General features: G+C 38.9%; 1 protein-coding gene across 1 annotated transcript; it reads left to right on the plus strand.

The window, feature by feature from the left end:
* The first annotated feature begins 990 nt into the window (after positions 1 to 990).
* Positions 991 to 19,709, plus strand: LOC114240189 (very long chain fatty acid elongase 7). Its single transcript, XM_028170661.2, has 6 exons — positions 991 to 1,148; positions 7,768 to 7,958; positions 9,085 to 9,165; positions 13,178 to 13,340; positions 16,808 to 16,944; positions 18,807 to 19,709. The coding sequence occupies exons 1-6, from the start codon at positions 1,091 to 1,093 to the stop codon at positions 18,996 to 18,998; spliced, it is 822 nt and encodes a 273-aa protein (XP_028026462.2). The 5' UTR covers positions 991 to 1,090; the 3' UTR covers positions 18,999 to 19,709.

The raw sequence follows: 19,709 nt of genomic DNA on the forward strand, positions 1-19,709 counted from the left end.
AGTTCTGTCTCATGTGAGGTTTGGACGTTGGTTGTTGAGCGACAGGAGGTTTTAGTCGGTTCGACTCCGACATGCTCCGCCCGCCGTCCCCAGTGGAGGGCGGAAGTCCGGCGATTTCCTCCTGACTAAAAAAAAAAAAAAAAAACATATTGACTAAAGTCTCAGCAAAAGAGTGCTTTTCAGGATATTATCAAAATAACCCTTCTACTCATTTATGTTCATAAAATATTTATAACTACTGATACCATGCACCCCACGCTTTTTTTTACACTAAAAGAATTTTTTCTTATAGGTACTATTTTTAATTCGAATTCATTAAAAAAAAATCTATTTTTTAGTTGGATTTTCTATAAAAGCGTATTTTGTTAGTTTTTTAAACTATTATTTATTTTTCATTTTTAAGTTGAATTTCAATTTTGTCAATATTCTTTTCAATTTTTTTTTTTAAATATTGAATTGTCATCGATCCACAATAAGTATACCAAATTTCGAATTAATCCGACATTTTGAAGGGGGTCAAAATCATGTTCAAAGATTCCGTTGCAAACATAACATAGGTACATACGTCTGAAGTTAATAAAAGCGTTTTAAAAAATATGTGAAATGGCGCAAAATCGAAAGAAGTTTTTAAAATAACATATTATGTGTTCCAAATTGAAAATAATTAAAATGTTGAAAAAAAGAAAACTTTTTATGTAACGCTATTTATGGCCAGACTAGTTAAAATTATAAATAATACATAAATAGACCAATAGTTTAACCATTGAAACAACTATTTTCAATCAGATAATTAATAAATCCTTAATTTTGTAGTTTGTCGCCAAGCTCTGTACGAAGTTTTTCAGAGACGAAAGTTATTTTAAAAACGCTAACAGAAATCCCAAATACGTTTTCCTTCCGCCTAGACACTCCGTGACGCAATACGACATTATCAAAGTCGTATTTTACAAGCGATATAAAAACGTATACTTCATTTTAAATGAAATCGGCCAGCTGAGAGGTCGTTAAATAAGTTGACCCTTACGTTACATTCATTTCGCAAAGTGATTATATTATAAAAATATTATATAAAAAAATATATTAAAAGAAGATGTCGATCATTTCAAATGTGCTACGGGGATTCGATTACATATTCGATGATTTGGGAGGCAAGTAATTTAATTTCATTGTTTATAATATTATTTTTATTTTTATTGCGTACTAGCTGACCCCGCAGACTTCGTAGTGCCTCAATCGATAGATAAAAGACCTAAACTTTTGTATAAAATAAACTTGAAACAAACAAAAGGAATCCGTCCGAGAAGGGACACATCTAAGGAAAAACAAAATTATTATTTTTATTTAATTCCGAGCATTTTCATATTAATCTACCTTTTAAACCTTCTCTGGACTTCCACAAATAATTCAAGACCAAAATTAGTCAAATCGGTCCAGCCGTTCTCGAGCTTTAGCGAGACTAACGAACAGCAATTCATTTTTATATATATAGATAGATTATTGCGTATTTACTGGTGGTAGGACCTCTCGTGAGTCCAGGCGGGTAGGTACCACCACCCTGCCTATTTCTGCCGTGAAGCAGTAATGCGTTTCGGTTTGAAGGGTGGGGCAGCCGTTGTAACTATACTGAGATCTTAGATCTTATATCTCAAGGTGGGTGGCGCATTTACGTTGTAGATGTCTAAGGGCTACAGTAATCACTTAATACCAGGTGGGCTGGTAGCTCGTACACCAATCTAAGCAATAAAAAATAATTAAGCACTGATACGAATGGTAACCATACCGAAAGCACGCCAACAAATATGCTTTAGAACGTGAATCCTTTTTTTTCTACCTATTCTAGTGACCTCGAGCGGGTCATACTAGATTCGCCGGACGAGTAGGTGAGCTCACGGAGTTCTAACCTGATGACGTTGCTAACACTAGCCCTAACAAGAGCAGTGCTTCGCAGAATCTATCACCGGATCGGAAATGCGACCCCCTGAGAAGGTCCGGCGAGAAACTCAGTGGGTTGGGTCTGTGGGTTAATTTTCTCACCGAACCCTTCGTTCCAAGCGATGGGTTCAACGAGAACGATGACCGGTGCTGTACCGGTGTGGTACTTTAAAGCACCGTTACTAGATCGGAAAGATCTGAAATGACGTGTTTTGGGCGACCTCGACTGTTTACCATTCGGTCCGCAGGATCGGGAATGTAGTTACCGGCGGCCAAGACAAAAGGGTTTTCGAGCAGGCGGTTTTCTCGAAATGGCGCACTGATGCCGAATCAATATACTTAGGGATGGAGTTCAACTCCATGTCATCGTGAAGATCCACGTTTCTCACGAACCACGGTATTCCAACGGCTATCCTGCAAAAACGGGATTGAATGACTTGAATGTGGTTTTAAATTACTGGTGGTAGGACCTCTTGTGAGTCCGCACGGGTAGGTACCACCGCCCCGCCTATTTCTGCCGTGAAGCTGTAAAGCGTTTCGGTTTGACGGGCAGCCCTTGTAACTATACTGAGATCTTAGATTTATATCTCAAAGTGGGTGGCGCATTTACGTTGTAGATGTCTATGGGCTCCAGTAACCACTTAACACCAGGTGGGCTGTGAGCTTGTCTACCCATCTAAGCAATAAAAATATAAAAAATAAAATAGTTTGGGCCACTTGAGCGAATACTACACTTGCATAAGTACCCGCACTTGCACCGGACGTATGCAAGTTTTATAGAGAGTCACCGTATTTCGAAGGGACAATTCACTTCGCTTGCAAATCATCGGATAGAGCGTGAATACTACCAACCGCCTTGAGACATGAAACCATAATATCGGCGCGGTCGGGTAGTATTGCAAACATCTGTCCTAGCAAGAGGAGTGCTTCGAGAATCTACCACCGGACCGGAATCGCGACCCAATGAGAATATGCGGCGAGAAACTTAGTGGATTGTTTGTCTATGGGACGATACGACTGCTTTGTAAACAAACATAAACAAAATAAGGGCATCTACAAGTGTAAGCTCACAATACGTCCTACCGCCAGTAAATTACGGATCAACACCAGTAATCACTTAAATTCATATATTTTTTATAATTTGACTAGATGACATATGTCAATCATAATAAAAGAAAAAAGGAAAGGATTTTAAGAGACAGAGGAAGTGAATTTTGTATCTTTAGGGCGCTTTAAATACCTGGAATGTTCAACAGTTATAATTATTATACTAAAGTCGCCGTTAGTCAGTATACTCGTAAATCCAAATGTATACGACAGCAATTTATTTATACTTGAACACGAAAACTAAAGAATCGAAAACAACAGAACAACTGAAAAATTAAAAAGAAACTTATAAACCTGAGATTTAATCATACGAATAAATTCTATTGTCTGTGCGACTGCGAAAAAATAGAAAATAAATGTGTGACGTCTTGGTTTTGTTCACAAAGATTCTTTCTTTAAGTGTTGGTATGAAGACAGAATTATATTTATTATATTTTAACTATTAAGTATTTTAATAGTTGTTTTTATATTTTGTTCAGAATTGAATGCATACTCTCTCTCTGTCTCTCTCTCTCTCTCTCTCTGTCTTATCTATTTAATTGTATACATATAAGTATGTATATTAGTCTTCAATTCCCAAAGTACATTTTTAAATATATAAACATATAAATTTTTTACTAACAATCACGCCACGTTAACTGGTCTCGTGATAAGTTCGTAAAGAACTTGTGTTACAGGTACCAGATATCGGAAATAAATGTAAGATTTTTATTATACACATACATGTATTTAATATACATCCATAACCCTGGAAAAGACATTTATATTTATCATACAAATATCTTCCCTTGGCGGGATTCGAACCCGCGACCCCCTAATGTAATGACCATGTCACTTACCACTACACCAGACGGACGTTAGAATGAAACTGTAGTAACTTTATCATTGCGATACGATAAAACTTTTCACATTCAACGGATCTAAACTACATATAATCTGAGGTTATACTTACCGGAAACACAACTATTGTGTCATGAAAGTATCACGAAGACATGAGTTATAAACAAAATTTTAGTTTTATTCATCAAAATTTATGTTATCACCTTCAAGGTATGATCCTTTAGAAACCTACATAAGCCGAGTAATTTTGCCATCAAAAAATGTTTTTCATATTTTTTTCTGGAATTTAGTTCAGTTCTCGCTAATCTAAATAACAGATGCAACTCAAACGCCACGCGAAAATAAATAAAAACGGTTGTATGTACTCAATAACAACAAACAAAAAAAAAAAAGTTTGGGACCATAAACAAATCATCCACTGCCGATAATTTTTTGACTGAATCTATGAGGCTCGTATCCAGATTCTGAATACCAAATAGCTTGGTAATTAAATCTTGTCCCCGCGATACATTAATCAGGGTCATGAAACACTACGCAAACGAAACGCCAAGAGCCCCAGACTGCGAAATCACCTACTACGGAGATACCATTGGATGGAGCGCTGCTTCCCGAGGCAGCGCTACCAGAGGAAGACGAACTCATCCACTGGCTGATGAAAGTGGCTTAGGTTATAATCACCAAATCATCTTGACTGCAACAAAACAATACGTCGTTACAACCTTAAAAATGGGAATAAGCATTAAAATAATTGTGACATTACTTAATTTTTGTTACTAACATGATAAAAATAACTGAAATATACTTTTTCCACAATCAAATTAACAAGGTTAATTTGTTAACCGCGAGCACGACGCATTAAACTAGTATTACTAATTATTGTTGATTTCAAGAAATGTTGGTATTTCGTGAAGTCGATCGAGTTTAATACGTATTAACTATGAATAACACAAATCATAATATCATAAGTCGTCATTTGTTTATTATTAGGCTTTATAGGTACATAGGCATAATGCCCGTGTTAAGATGTTAAGTTGGTTCAATACTAAAAATCGGCTACCAGTCTATATCTGCCGCAAAGCACTTTCGTTTGCCAGTTTTTAGGCTAGGAAAACCGTCACACAACATAATTGGGAATTCCGTCTCATGTGTCAAGGTCTGTGTCGGTATTTACTCCCGACTGGGCTCCGGCCCGGTCCGAGGTAGGGCGCCGGTTGTGAGCGGCAGGAGTTTTTAGTGAGGTTCAACTCCCACATCCGGCGATTTTCTCCTGTGGAAAAAGTACTACAACCTATATATTGCGAATAATACGTATGAAAAGATTTGAATACTCAGACACCAACCAGTAAGTAAGTATTCGCATCGGTTTATACGAGTCGTAGATATAATTGAAGTTTTGTTTACAATTTAATGTTTTTTTTCCCTATCTATGCCGATAGCCTGGAGAGGCTATTTCAGCTTCGCCCTAACATGTAGGTGAGCGCACGGGGCTCAACCCAGAGTGCTGCTAACACTGGCCCTAGCAAGAGCAGTGCTTCGCAGAATCTACCACCGGATCCGAAACGCGACCCACTGAGAAGATCCGGCGAGAAACTCAGTGGGCTGTGTCTGTGGGTTAATTCGCTCGTTGAACCCTTCGTCGCTCGACGAGGACGGTGACCGTTGCTGGTGGTACGTAAAAGCACCGTTAATGGATCGAGAGGATCCGTAATGACGTGCTTTGGGCGACGTCGACTGTTTACCATTCGGTCTACAGGATCAATGCCAAATCAAATGCCACGACAAGAGGGTTTTCATGTCGTGCCGCCTTTTCGAAGTGGCGCAATGATACTTACTGACTGAGTCAAGCTCCAGGTCATCATGGAGATCCACGTTCCCTAGGAACCATGGTGCTCCGACGGCTATCCTGCAAAAACGGGATTGAATAACTTGAAGGGGTCTCAAGTTGGTGTGGGCCGCGTGAGCGAACACGACACTTGCATAGGACATGACGGGACGTATGTAAGTTTTGTAGAGTGTCACCTTATTTCGAAGGGACAATTTGCTTCGCTTGCAAATCATGGCATAGAGACGTCCTAATGATGAAGGCCGCGTACCGTTTTGATGTGGTGTCGGAATGTCATCCCTCTGTCGAGGATGACGCCTAGATATTTGACCTTCGAGGCCCATGGTATAGGCTGGCCAAGGAGAGTGATGAGGCTAGCAGCGGAGGTATTAACACGCCTATTAAGGAGTGGGCTGCTCGAAGTGGTATTCAGAGGGCGACCCCTTTTGAAGAGCAGCTCTGTGCTTTTCATGGGGTTGATGTCAATTAGTTATCACAATGTTCAAATGTTGATATATTGTTGATATATATATTCCTTTATATGTTTATATATTTACATGCCTTCATACCTACTTATCATACCTTGATCGTCTTTGAACACGAAAACTATTAAAGTAATGTTTTATATTATCGAACTATTAATATTATGTTATAGAAAAGTATCCGAAAGCTTCGGAAATAATATATGACAACAGAAAACGCAAATGTAGTTTTAATAATAATTATCTCAATTAATTTTAGTAATAAATGAGTTGATTTAAAAAAAAATTCAATTTTAAAGTATGCTTATTAGGTTTTCCTTATCGAACACAGCATCAGAACTAAGGTATTTGTAGCTTAGGACTTTTTGGCTTTAACGTGAGGTTCAATGTTGTGTGAATTGTTTTATTTTGTTAATTTATTGTTTCTTCAGGCTTAAAAGTGTAATGTTTTGCATCGCAATGCATTGCAATGATGTTCGTTTAGCATCTGTAAAAGTGCAAATGTGCGAAAATTAAACAAAGCCGCTGGACGTAGCTTCTCGAATTCTTCCCAAAAGTCTAGTGAAAAAGTCTCAGTAAATAACCACCATTTTACTGATATTTTATCATCATCTCATCTCATTTCTTTTCATTTCATTTTATTCTAATTGATTAAAGTCTTAAATTAATTAATCAACTTCATCTCATTTCGCTTTATAGTATTTTTTGTATTACAGTAGATATACCTAAGTATATATAGATAAGATAGATAAGTAAGACTTAGCTTAAAGGTCTGGTTAACAGACCAAAAGATAAAAAAATGCTATTTTTTTTTATTGTTTATTTATTGCTTAGATTTATTTATTTATTCCATTCAATACAAAGTCAGGCTTACAGTTATCACCAAAACGCCTGACTCGTTAACACAAAAACATTATTGAAATTATTAAGTACTATTATAATATTATGCTAAAAATAAAATTATTTTGGAATAAAGTATTCTCCAACTATCGGCAAATACGTCGCATCCTGGATTTCGGACAGAAATTCGTTTAACAGCGCAATTGCCCTGGCCGTTGGACAGTTCCTAGCTCTACGGGTCCTCAGCCCCGCCAACGCCGCAAATAAGTGGTGGTGGCGGCGCACTCCTGCCCGCGCATACTGTTGCGGGACGAATAGTCATTTGCCGTAGTGCCACGGGATTATTGGCTCTATTCTGTAATATAGAACAGTAATGTACGAGTAGATGCAACTTTCGCCTGTGGTTTAGGGTATCCAGATGGTTAGATGGGTGGACGAGCTCACAGCCCACCAGTTAAGTGATTACTGGAGCCCATAGACAGCTATAACGTAAATGTCGCCACCACACCATACACCAGTATTTACGCAAATTGTAATTTTGCGGGTTTGATTTTTATTACACGATATTATTCCTTCACCGTGCGAGTCAATCGTGAACATTTGTTAAGTACGTATTTCATTACAAAAATTGGTACCCGCCTGCGGGATTCGAACAACGTTAATTACGAATACACCGGACGTCTTATCCTTAAGGGCACGACGACTTCCGAAATTTCGAAATTTTGACTTCTTTTTTTTTTTTAGATCCACGAGTGAAGGATTGGTGGTTGATGAAGAGCCCGTGGCCGCTGCTCACTGTGCTGGGAGCGTATTTGTATTTCTGCAGCTACAAGGGACCCCAGTACATGAAAGACAAGAAACCATACAAACTGAAAAATGTTTTAATTGTTTACAACATTGTGCAGATTGCTTTGAGCGTTTACTTAACTTGTACGGTGAGTTTGGCCTGCGATTTTACTTAAGAAGGCCGGTACGTATTTTGCACAAAGAATTAGCATTGCTATCCAGTGTGGAAATGCTGCCAGCCTTCTGGGAACTCTGCCAACTGGCGGTGAGATAACGCAGATTTTTTATTTATAAGTAGCTATACAAATGTTAAATAACTTTTTAAAATTACTTTACTCGAGCTCCGAAAGAGGAAATCTGTTTCTCGAATGCATGTATGTTACATAGTACATACGTATATGAATGAATGTGTACGGTAGTGTAAATATCTAATTTAGCATGCTCCATAGCCTAATTTTTTTTACGGATATCAGTATTATATGATTGATCAATACGTCTTTGTTGTATCTGTTGATAGTACGATATACGAGCATACGGCTGATACCAAGCTTTTAAACTGTCTGAAATATAACCAACGGCTCCATAATCATTTTGTGCAAGGCAATCACTGCAATCCTATTTTCTCTAATGCCCTATTCCATATTCTAATTTGATAATGAACACGAAAAAATATGTGGGAATGGTGCAGAATCGAAAGAAGTTTTTAAAATAATAGACGTGTTCCAAATACAAAATAATTAAAAAGTTGAAAAAAAAAAGAAAAGTGTTTTATGTAAAAGTATATAATCGCGTTTTTGAATTATATGAAATAACAATGAGATGTGTTATGTGTAACGTTAATAAAACAAAAATATATAAAAAGTATAGAACAATAGCAATCTGCCTGATGTAAGTTGTTTTGTCGAGACAATGGAAGCCATGAATGAGAAGTCATTATAAATAATATAAATGAAATTTTAGCTACGTTGAAAACAAAATAAAAGAGAAAAACGAGCTAGTCTGAGTGTATATTAATAAGTATAAAGCTGTATTTAAATTAAAAAAGAATCTGAAAAACAGTATTTACAACAGAATTGGCCTTGGACACTACGATTAACTTTAATAACTAGACAACGTTTCAGACTGCAATTTGTTTCTTAATTAGCGACTTTAATGTATATTTATATCCCCTAAACATTATATTAATATGTACATCATTTTCATTGTGAATATGTTTGGAGATCTAGAAAGAAAAAGAAAATCCAGAAAATCAAAACGATTACCTTTTTTTTTCAGGGTTTATTTTACGTCTACAAAACAAGCTATAGATTTACCTGTCAAGATATAAATTATTCAAACGATCCGGAGAATTTGAAGGTAAGTGTTAAGTTACGGAGTGTTAAGGTAAAAACGATAATAACATCCCGTAAATTTAATATAGGTTATAAAATAAAATAGCTTGGCGGCAGTTAATGCCTCTGACTCTTGAGCCGGAGGCCGTGGATTGGATTCCCACTTCGAGCTAGCATTTATGGTCGTAGGTTTTTTTACTAGTGGTAGGATCTCTTGTGAGTCCGCACGGGTAGGTACCACCGCCCCGCCTGTTTCTGCTGTGAAGCAGTAATGCATTTCGGTTTGAAGGGTGGGGCAGCCGTTGTAACTATACTGAGACCTTATTCAAATTCAAATTCAAAATCATTTATTTCAAATTGGATGTCATCAAAAACACACTTGTTGAATGTCAAAATGTAAAAGAAAATGCTAACTCTACCACCGGTTCCAAAAAAAGCCACAGTTCTGAGAAGAACCGGCGAAACAAACTCAGCGGGTTTTTTTTTTTTTTTTGGATTTTCTCAAATATTTTCTTTTTTTTTTAAACAAGAAAACATATTTACAGTATACGAAAAAACAAGTCAAAAAAATACAATTCAAATAAATAATAATAATAATGAAAAATGAAAAGGCCAGGAGCGAACGCCTCATTCCCACGTAGTGCCATCTAGTAAAAAATCCTTAACTTTACAATATGCCTTGTTGCATAAACGTTCCTTGACAGTTTTCTTAAATCTATGAACAGGTAGTAGTTGAACGTTTTGTGGGATCTTGTTGAAAAGTTGTACACCCAGCCCCCTGAAAGAGTTGCTTATTTTCTTAATTCGAGCCGCCGGCAACGCAAGCCTATGTTTGTTCCTAGTGTTCACATTATGCAAATCGCAGACTCTGGGGAATTCTACAATGTTTTTACGCACGTACAATAAATTTTCAAAAATGTATTGGGACGCTAAAGTTAGAATTTTGATTTCCTTAAACTTGTCCCTCAAGGATTCCCTCGGGTGCATATTATAAATAGCACGAATAGCCCTCTTCTGCAGGATGAAAATCGTTTCGACATCGGCAGCATTGCCCCATAGCAAAATGCCATAGGACATAACACTATGAAAATAACTGAAATAAACTAGACTTAGAACTTATATCTCAAGGTGTGTGGCGCATTTACGTTGTAGATGTCTATGCGTTCCAGTAATCGTTTAACACCAGCTGGGCTGTGAGCTCGTGCACCCATCTAAGCAATAAAAATAAAATAAAAAACCACTTAACACCAGGTGGGCTGTGAGCTCATCCACATCCTTTTTTTTTATTGCCTAGATGGCAATAAAAAAAAAAAGATGTGACGAGCATGTTTCTTTGCTCTTTCTTTGAGTGTGCCATTTCCATATACGCATTTATTGAAGCTTATATAAATATTTATTTTATCTGTATATCAGTCTCTGTTTTTTTTTTTTTTTTTTTATATTGCCTTTGTAGGCAGACGGGCATACGGCCCACCTGATGGTGAGTGGTTACCGTCGCCCATGGACTTCAGCAATGCCAGGGGCAGAGCCAAGCCGCTGCCTACCGCTTAATACTCTCCATAAGCCTCGTTTGAAGAAGGACATGTCATAGCGCTCGGGAAACACCGTGGAGGGGAGCTCATTCCATAGCCGGATGGTACGTGGCAAAAAAGATCTCTGGAAACGCACTGTGGATGACCGCAGTGGTTCCAGGTAGTATGGATGAACTCTACTCCGGTGGCGGGCGGTGCGATGGTAAAAACGAGATGCTGGTATCATCTCGAACAATTCCTCAGAGCACTCCCCATGGAACATACGGTACAAAATACAGAGGGAACCGAAGTCCCTCCGCAGACCCAGAGGCTCCAAACGATCCGAGAGAATGGGATTATCGACAATCCGAACGGCCCTCCTCTGTATGGAGTCAAATGGAAGAAGCTGGTATTTGGGAGCCCCGGCCCAGAGATGGGAGCAGTACTCCACGCGAGGCCGGACTTGTGCTTTATAAAGCAAAAGTCTTTGTCCAGGCGTGAAGTACCGGTTCGCTCTGTTGAGGACTCCCAGCATTTTGGACGCCAACTTGGCTTTGCCTTCCAAATGACTCCGAAACTGGACATCGCTCGAAATGTCGACCCCAAGTATCCCGATACTCTCGGAAGGTTGCAGGGATACTCCTTGGAATTGCGGCGCCATGACAAAGGGGTCCTTCTTCGCAGTGAACGCGCAAACCTGTGTCTTCAACGGGTTGAATTGAACTAAGTTCGATTCACCCCATTTGGAGACTCGCCCCAGAGAGTTCTCTACTTCAGACACAAGTTTTGATCGTCTCTCTTGCACCACGCTCCGAGAGAGACTCTGATGGCCGATATATCGCGCATCCCCCGTGCTATCATCTGCATAGCAATGCATGCCATCAATAGACAGCATGTCATTGATATACAGGATGAAAAGCGTGGGGGAGAGCACCGAACCTTGTGGAACGCCAGCGTTAATGGTCATGGTATCAGAACAGTCACCGTCTACAACGACCGTGATGCTCCGCCCATCCAAAAAGCTAGCGATCCACTTGCAGAGACCCTCGGGGATTCCGTAAGATGGTAACTTCGATAGAAGTGCCCTATGCCAGACCCTGTCGAAGGCCTTCGCGATATCAAGGCTCACAGCAAGAGCCTCGCCCTTGCTCTCCAAGGCTTCAGCCCACCTGTGAGTAAGGTATACAAGAAGATCGCCAGCTGAGCGACCGTGACGGAAACCGTACTGTCGGTCACTGATCAGCTGGCGATCTTCAAGATACTTCAGGAGTTGTGTATTTATAATTCGCTCCATCACCTTGGAAAGCAAGGAAGTTATCGCGATAGGCCTGTAGCTCGATGGGTCCGACCGGTCACCCTTCTTGGGGATAGGGTGGACGTGGGCGGTCTTCCATGAAGACGGAACCCTGTTAGTGCAATAAGAGAGGCGATACAAACGCGTTAGCGCAGGTGTCAGCTCAGGGGCGCACGTTTTCAAAACCACTGCGGGGATGCCGTCTGGCCCACTCGACTTATGGACGTCCAGGAGTCTGAGCTCCCGCCTGATTCCTACAAGGAATCCTACTTTAGGTCCAGTGTGTTTAGTGTGCGTCTTTTTAACTTCTAGACCGTGTAAAAGTTAGCTAAATTTCTATGTGGTTGGAATCTGCCTACGTTTCCCGATAAAGGCGCTTTTCCAATTACATACTCGTACAAGTCAGAGTTAACTTTTACGCGATCGAGAACGTTAAAAAACTCGCACCAAACACGTTGATGTGTTAATGTGATGGTTTGCCCCCGATTATTTCATCATCATCATCAACAGCCACAGCCACAGTCGTCCACTGCTGGACATAGGCCTCCCCCAATCCACACCACTGAGCCGATTATTTACTATATATAAATTCGGAATATAAAATTATTCATTGATCATATTTTTGTTATGAGTATTGTAATAGATTTTTTTTTGGAGCCTTAAAATATACTTATGTATTACTTGCAAAACCTACAACAAACTTAATGAGATATTTTATTAAATAAAAATTTGTTCGACCTTTCTTTTGAAACATGACATGAACAAAAATGAATGAAGAAAACGAATGAGAATAATCTATACCAACTCTTTTATTTTCCATCACAGAAGGACACCCAGCGCTCATACGTGATCATACGTGGTCACCGTCGTTAATTATTTCAAACACCCTTAATATCCTCTACTAGAATTCAGACTCTCTTTGAAATTTTGATTCCTGTTGTGTTTTTATTCTACCATTCTTCTATTTTTAATCTAGCAATCGAAATTTGACCGTTAATTAATAAAATCTTTGACTTATTGAATATGTGCATTTTACATATATATACTTCTAGTGCATTGGAAACGGTATAAAGTATTTTATTTACGTATTTATAAAATGTTCACTATTTTTGTATTCCTTCTCAATATGTGCATTAATTATACCAAAGTCACATTGCTCCTTACATATTACTACCACTATGTATATTACGTAAAAAGCTGTTGTAGTTAAATTATCATTTTGTAAATTTCAGTGGGCATCCAGTGTATATTTGTACTTCATAGCGAAGATCACTGAACTCTTGGACACCGTGTTCTTCGTGCTTCGAAAAAAGCAAAATCAAGTCACCTTTCTACATTTATACCATCACACTTTAATGCCGTTGCTCTCTTGGTACGGCACTAAATATTACGCTGGTAAGTAATTTAGATGAAGCAAATTAGATGGTTTTCGCGTGATCCGTATGATCTCTTGATAAAGCAAGGAGAAACCCACCCACCTTGAGTTTCACATCCTCAAGCCTGCTTATTAATCTGAGTGAAGTTTTATCATGTGGTATACAATAATTTCATTCTTAAATAGGCTAAACCTTTCAAATACTAACTTCTTCCATTTGAATCGTCTCAAATTGACTCGAATCATCAGGAATACGTTTTCTGGGGCAAATTGGTGCTAGGACTATCTTCTCTATTGATCACTGGTCTATCTAGAGACAATCACAAAGCACATAATTCGTTTCAGGGTGATTTTTGCCACCCTACTGTTAAGCTCTAGAATAAATTTTCGCCATGGTACTTATTTATATTGAACTTGTTTGATAGACGAACGTGAAACTAGGAAATAGGAAATATGGTAACATTTATATAAGAGTACTCACAAGACGATCACAAATTGTAAGATTTACAAAAAATAAATACCTCTGTGGAAGCCGTTCGTGGATATAGATTTTTTATTATTTTTTATTTCATAGATGGGTGGGTGAGACACAGCCCATCTGGTGTGAAGTGGTTACCGGAACCCATAGATATCTACATCGTAAATGCCGCCACCCACCTTAAGATATGAGTTCTAAGATCTCAATACAGTTACAGCCGCTGCCCCACATTTCAAACCGAAACGCATTACTGCCTCACGGCTGAAATATGCAGAGTTGTGGTACCTACCCGTGCGGACTCACAAATGGCCCTATCACCAGTGGATACATATAGTCTTAGAAAAAATAATACTTACTTATGGGAATTGTGGACTCTGAAGAAGGCTGATCGAAGTCGGATCGACGCGTTTGAGATGTGGTGCTGGAGGAAAATGCTGTGGATTCCCTGGACGGCGCATCGGACAAACGCATCAATCCTGGAAGAACTAGGCGTCTCCTTAAGACTCTCCACCATTTGCCTACGTAGGATTTTAGAGTTTTTCGGTCACGTTGCGAGAAAAAAGGGTGACAATCTCGAAAGACTTCTCATCACCGGCAAAGTGGAAGGAAAGAGGCCTAGGGGGCGTAGTCCCATGCGCTGGTCCGATCAGATCAAGACGACTTTGGAATCCAGCATCAATGTCGCTATCCACTGCGCGCTGGACAGAAGTGAATGGAAGAACATAGTCCTGACAAAAGTGCTCAGTAAAGGTCACGACCCTCAGAACTGAGGAATACGACGCACGGAGGAGGACTTATGGGATTTTAATATCAATAAAGCTGAATCAATTCACAAACCACAAGCTAAGCCTTTCGCTCACGATGACTTAAGCGATTGTAAGCCTATAGGCACTACCATCCTGCTCAATACTGATGTCACAAACTGGCTAGTGGAATTCATTTATAATTTCGATGGGTTCTTGTAACCTCTTAGCACCACGTGATCTAGCACAATAGAATTAAGTATCTCATTAATTTATTAAAGAATGTGGTGTCCCGATTCCATTATTAGGTCATGTCGACGTTAATTACTGTGCGCATTTAAATTGTTAATAGGCGATTCATAAACTTAATTGGGATATTCATTACAAGACACGATAATGTTGTATTCTTTGTACAAATGCCCGTCCAGATATTTTAAATTCGATTCTTTTTTGTTTACTTTCTCGCCAAAAAACATACCACCATATGTCTTTTTGTTGATACTTTCTATTGAATAAGTGAACGAGCTCTCGGCCCGCTTGCTGTTATGTGGTTACCGGAGCGGGCATATAGACATCAAAATGTGAACGCCGCCTCCCATCTTGAAAATTAACACGTTTAACGTCATTCAGCCCACCGGTGGGCCTAGCCTACTATACCATTCGGGCCAAGCCAAAATGAGTGAAACAGAAATTTTTATCAACTTAAGATTTTCATTGTAAAATTTATAAAATGCGATAATTGGCTTGGAAGATTAAAATTAGCGACTTTTACACTATAGTTTTTAAGATATTTTAAATAAATTATATATTTTAAATAAATATTTTAAATAATTTTAAATTAATTAATTAATTTATTAAAATATCTTAAAAATTAATCTTAAATTAATTAATTAATATTAAATCTTGACATCAATAACAATAGCTCGTGCCAGAAGGAAGTGCGCCAGAAATTGGTATGATCAAGAGTGCCATGACTATGCTCAGAAAATCTGGAGAGATCGCAACATTTCCGTAAAGACCAAACCAAACTAGTGCGGACTCTAGTCGTCTTGATATGTACATATGTCGCTGAGACCTGGTCACTGAAATCGGCAGATCGCAAACGCATTGAAGCCTTTGAGATGTGGTGCTGGAGAAAGATAATCCGTATTCAGCGTTTCGGACTAACGTACCAATTTTGCATGAACTCAAAATCTCCTCGCGGCTGTCATTCGCAGAGTCTTTGAATACTTCGGTCACATTGCACAGAAGGATGGTAGCAATCTCGAGAGGTTCATCGTGACCGGTAAGGTGGATGGGAAAAGGCCTCGGGGTCACAGCCCAATACGTTGGCAAGACCAGATCCGCACCGCTCTAGATTTCACATTTCACAACGCCCTCCACACCGCCAGAGACAAGAATAGACGGAGAAAGATTCTACGTGCGCAGACGATATAAAAGAGTGGTCACGACCCTCAGCAGTGAGGAATACGACGCAAGGAGGGAATCTTGATAAAAACTACAAGTTTCTATTGAATTTGAAAACCAAGGCGTTTGGTTCGGCTAAAGGGCCACTTGGGTCACCTCGATACGCTTTTTGTTTGATAGCTGCAATCCGTGTTCGTAGAAAGCGTTTACGTTGGAACCCTCACGCGGTTCACTGGTGACCCTCATAACCCGAACGGCTCAGTAAGTTAAGGCTCACCGGTGATCACCGTGGCCTGAATGAAAATACTCGATTTTTCATGTGGCGTTCAACGTGTTAAGGTTCAAGTGTCAATTTATAACGGATATCCCGCATTTCAAATCAAAACGCATGGCTGCTTCGCGACAAAAATAAGACGGTGGTAAATATCCGTACGGGCTTACTACGCATTACATTCCTTTTGAAATACATTCACTTTTGTGAACTATTTAATTAGAAAAATCCTGTCTGACAGGTTTAAGCACCGGCACAACTATGACACTCGATTCCAGTATACCGGGTATTTTTTCCATTATGCCACGATAACCTCAAAATTATTTCTTCGGGGCAGAGATAGCCAAGATGTATATACAAAAACTAATCGAGTCACTCATTCGTTATTCTTTCCGAGTTACAGAATGGGGCGGCTGTAAATAAAATAAAGTGTAAGTAAAATAAAATTGAGACGACCTCATGTCTCAAAGTGGATGGCCACATTCACCTGTGGACTGCCGTAACGCAGTATATTAAAATATCATATCCCATTTGATCGTACCTATATAATGCAGCGAAACTTAAATAATAAATACAATTTTTTTACAGGAGGCCAAGCTATTCCTGAAGGAACAGTAAACTCATTCATTCATGTTATCATGTATGGTTATTACTTGGTAGCCGGTCTGGGACCGCAGTACCAGAAGTACTTGTGGTGGAAGAAGCATCTCACCTCAATGCAGCTCGTACGTATTATGCTTTGTCACTATAAGCGTGAGCCAACTAAGTTTCTCGCCGGATCTTCTCAGTGGGTCGCGTTTCCGATCCGGTGGTAGATTCTGCGAAATACTGCTCTGACTAGGGACAGTGTTAGCAACACTCCGGCTTGAGTTTTGTGAGCTCACCTACACGTCAAGGAGAAGCTAAAATAGCCTCTTAAGGCTATCAGCATAGGTAGGGGAAAAAAACGTGAAGAGAAGTAGTGATATATATACGCCTCTCCAATAGGCCATATTATTATCCATTTCATTTAATTGCGCTAGACTCGAATATGGCACGTCCTTACGTGCTGAATGTATGAAATTTAACACCAGGTTACTTTATAGTATTGCTTATTTGCAGAAAAATATACTAGGTCTGAAAACATTGAATATAAAGGGTTTTTCATTGAGAACGCTCGAACTTAAAAATAAAATAAAATAAATCTGTTTAAGTGATATTGCCACAATTTTTATCTTATAGTTAACTAGCGACCCGCCGTCGCTTCGTTTCGGAACTGTAATTTATTATTGATTTCTCCACTATTTAATGGATGTTATTATACATATAAACCATCCTCTTCAATCATTCATTCTATTAAAAAAAACTGGATCAAAATCCGTTGCGTAGTTTTAAAGATTTAAGCATACATAGACATTTAAAAACAGAGAAAGCGACTTTGTTTTATACTATGTAGTGAAGTGTATTCGATGACTATATGTATGGAATTCAGCCAAATGGCCGCCGCGACTCCGCTGTAGGTAGTGTATCCTGGTGGACTAATTTTTTATGACATCTTCGCAGAAATGGGGCTCAATTTCACGAAGAGCGCGAGTTGTGTTGGCCTTCAGGGCGGCATCAGACTGTGGTTTATCTGCATAGACTAGATATTTTACGTAGCTCTACCGAAAGTAGTCGAGTGGTGTTAAGTCACACGATCTCACACGCCTTCGAATTTCTCATACTATAAATTTAATGTTTACCGTGTTGTATGGCAAGTGGCGCCGTCCTATTGGAACCACATGTTTTGTCATCCATACCATCTATCCTAGGCCACAAAAAGTTTGTTGTCATCGTCTGATATCGGTCGCCATTGACAGTGAGGGCGGCCCCTTGCGCATCTTCGAAAAACTGAGAGCCGATGATACCACAGGACAAGCGTGTAGCGTTTCATGGTAAAATGTCCCAAGTTTACCAAGACTAGGAGATGTATAGAAATGGTAGTACAAGGTAGAGGGGGAAGAGGTCGACCAAAGAAGACATGGATAGCGTGTGTGAATGACGATACGAGAGAGAAAGAGGAGTGAGTGTTGAGATGACGGCTGATAGAAGAGAATGGAAGAGAAAAATTAGCTGTGCCGACCCCACCTAGTGGGATAAGGTGGAGAAGAAGAAGAAGATATCACAGGACAAGCGTTTTTTTTTATTGCTTAGATGGATGGACGAGCTCACAGCCCACCTGATGTTAAGTGGTTACTGGAGCCCTATAGACATCTACAACGTAAATGCGCCACCCACCTCGAGATATAAGTTCTAAGGTCTCAGTATAGTTACAACGGCTGCCCAACCCTTCGAATCGAAACGCATTACTGCTTCATGGCGGAAATAGGCGGAGTGGTGGTACCTACCCGTGCGGACTCACATGAGGTCCTACCACCAGTAAAGCGTGTAGCGTTTCATGGTAAAATGTCCCAAGTTTACCAAGATGGCCGCTATGAGCTGTCAAATTTTGAGCGTCCCTATTGAAAAATCCTATTATCATTAATTTTACTACCTTTACATTTCTCGGCATTAACATTATTTGAACAAAAATAATGAAAAATATATTTTATCGATTTTGTTTTTCCAGATTCAATTCTGCCTCGTCTTGTATCTGAATGTCGTTGGACTGTTCTCTCAAAACTGCAATTACCCGAAATCACTGAACGTCATTGTGGTGACAAACTGCTTGGCCTTCCTATACATGTTCGGAAGGTTTTACTACAACAGTTACGTCAAAAACAATCGTGGAAAATCTGAAGTTGAAATAAAAGAAAGCTAATAAGGATCAACGAATGTAAAATGTCTTTATCGCTCAATAACCTGCAAGTTATCCGAGATTCCTATAATTAGCCGTGGATATCGACTAAGGACAATACATTCCTGTGATGTTTATCAAGTATCCTATTCAAAACTCACCCGCGCATTAAAAAATTGTATAATATTACCCAGTATCTGTGAAGTCAATTGGGAATTACAGCATTAAAAATATTATTATTGGAATTATCCGAAATTGTTTTAAATTTAAATGTAATGTAGTAGTAATCACAATTAAATTTAGCAATGTATTTAAAGCATTTTTAATAAAAAGCATAAAAATCGCGGATGCGTTTAATATTTTGTAAACGCATTCCTGTTTGAGATTCTGAGATATTTCTGATCGTTTTTATATCAACTTTCAATTTTAAAATACATAATACTGCGACGCTCTCGATTCGAAGCGAATGTTTTGAATTCAAATGTATAATTGATTAAACTATGTACTATTTACAATTTCTGATAAATACAGAATTAGATTTACTTTTGCAAATGAAATTGGAAATAAGTTTTTATTTATTGCTAAGATGGGTAGACGAGCTCACTACCCATCTGGTGTTAAATGGTTACGGTAAATGGAAACTTACGGCAAAAATAGGCAGGGTGCCCATCCGTGCGAGCTCACAAGACTCCCTAAAACACTGGTGTTAATTACTGATTAAACAAATTAAAATTT

Source organism: Bombyx mandarina, chromosome 22, assembly GCF_030267445.1.
Source record: "Bombyx mandarina strain Sakado chromosome 22, ASM3026744v2".
NCBI lineage: Eukaryota > Metazoa > Arthropoda > Insecta > Lepidoptera > Bombycidae > Bombyx > Bombyx mandarina.

What these genes read in the sequence shown, in the direction of transcription:
- LOC114240189 (XM_028170661.2), top strand. Translation starts at nt 1,091, where the DNA reads ATGTCGATCATTTCAAATGTGCTACGGGGATTCGATTACATATTCGAT. An exon ending in GCGTTTACTTAACTTGTACG is followed by an intron (nt 7,959 to 9,084) that starts GTGAGTTTGGCC and finishes TTTTTTTTTCAG; the next exon opens with GGTTTATTTTACGTCTACAA. An exon ending in ATCTCACCTCAATGCAGCTC is followed by an intron (nt 16,945 to 18,806) that starts GTACGTATTATG and finishes TTGTTTTTCCAG; the next exon opens with ATTCAATTCTGCCTCGTCTT.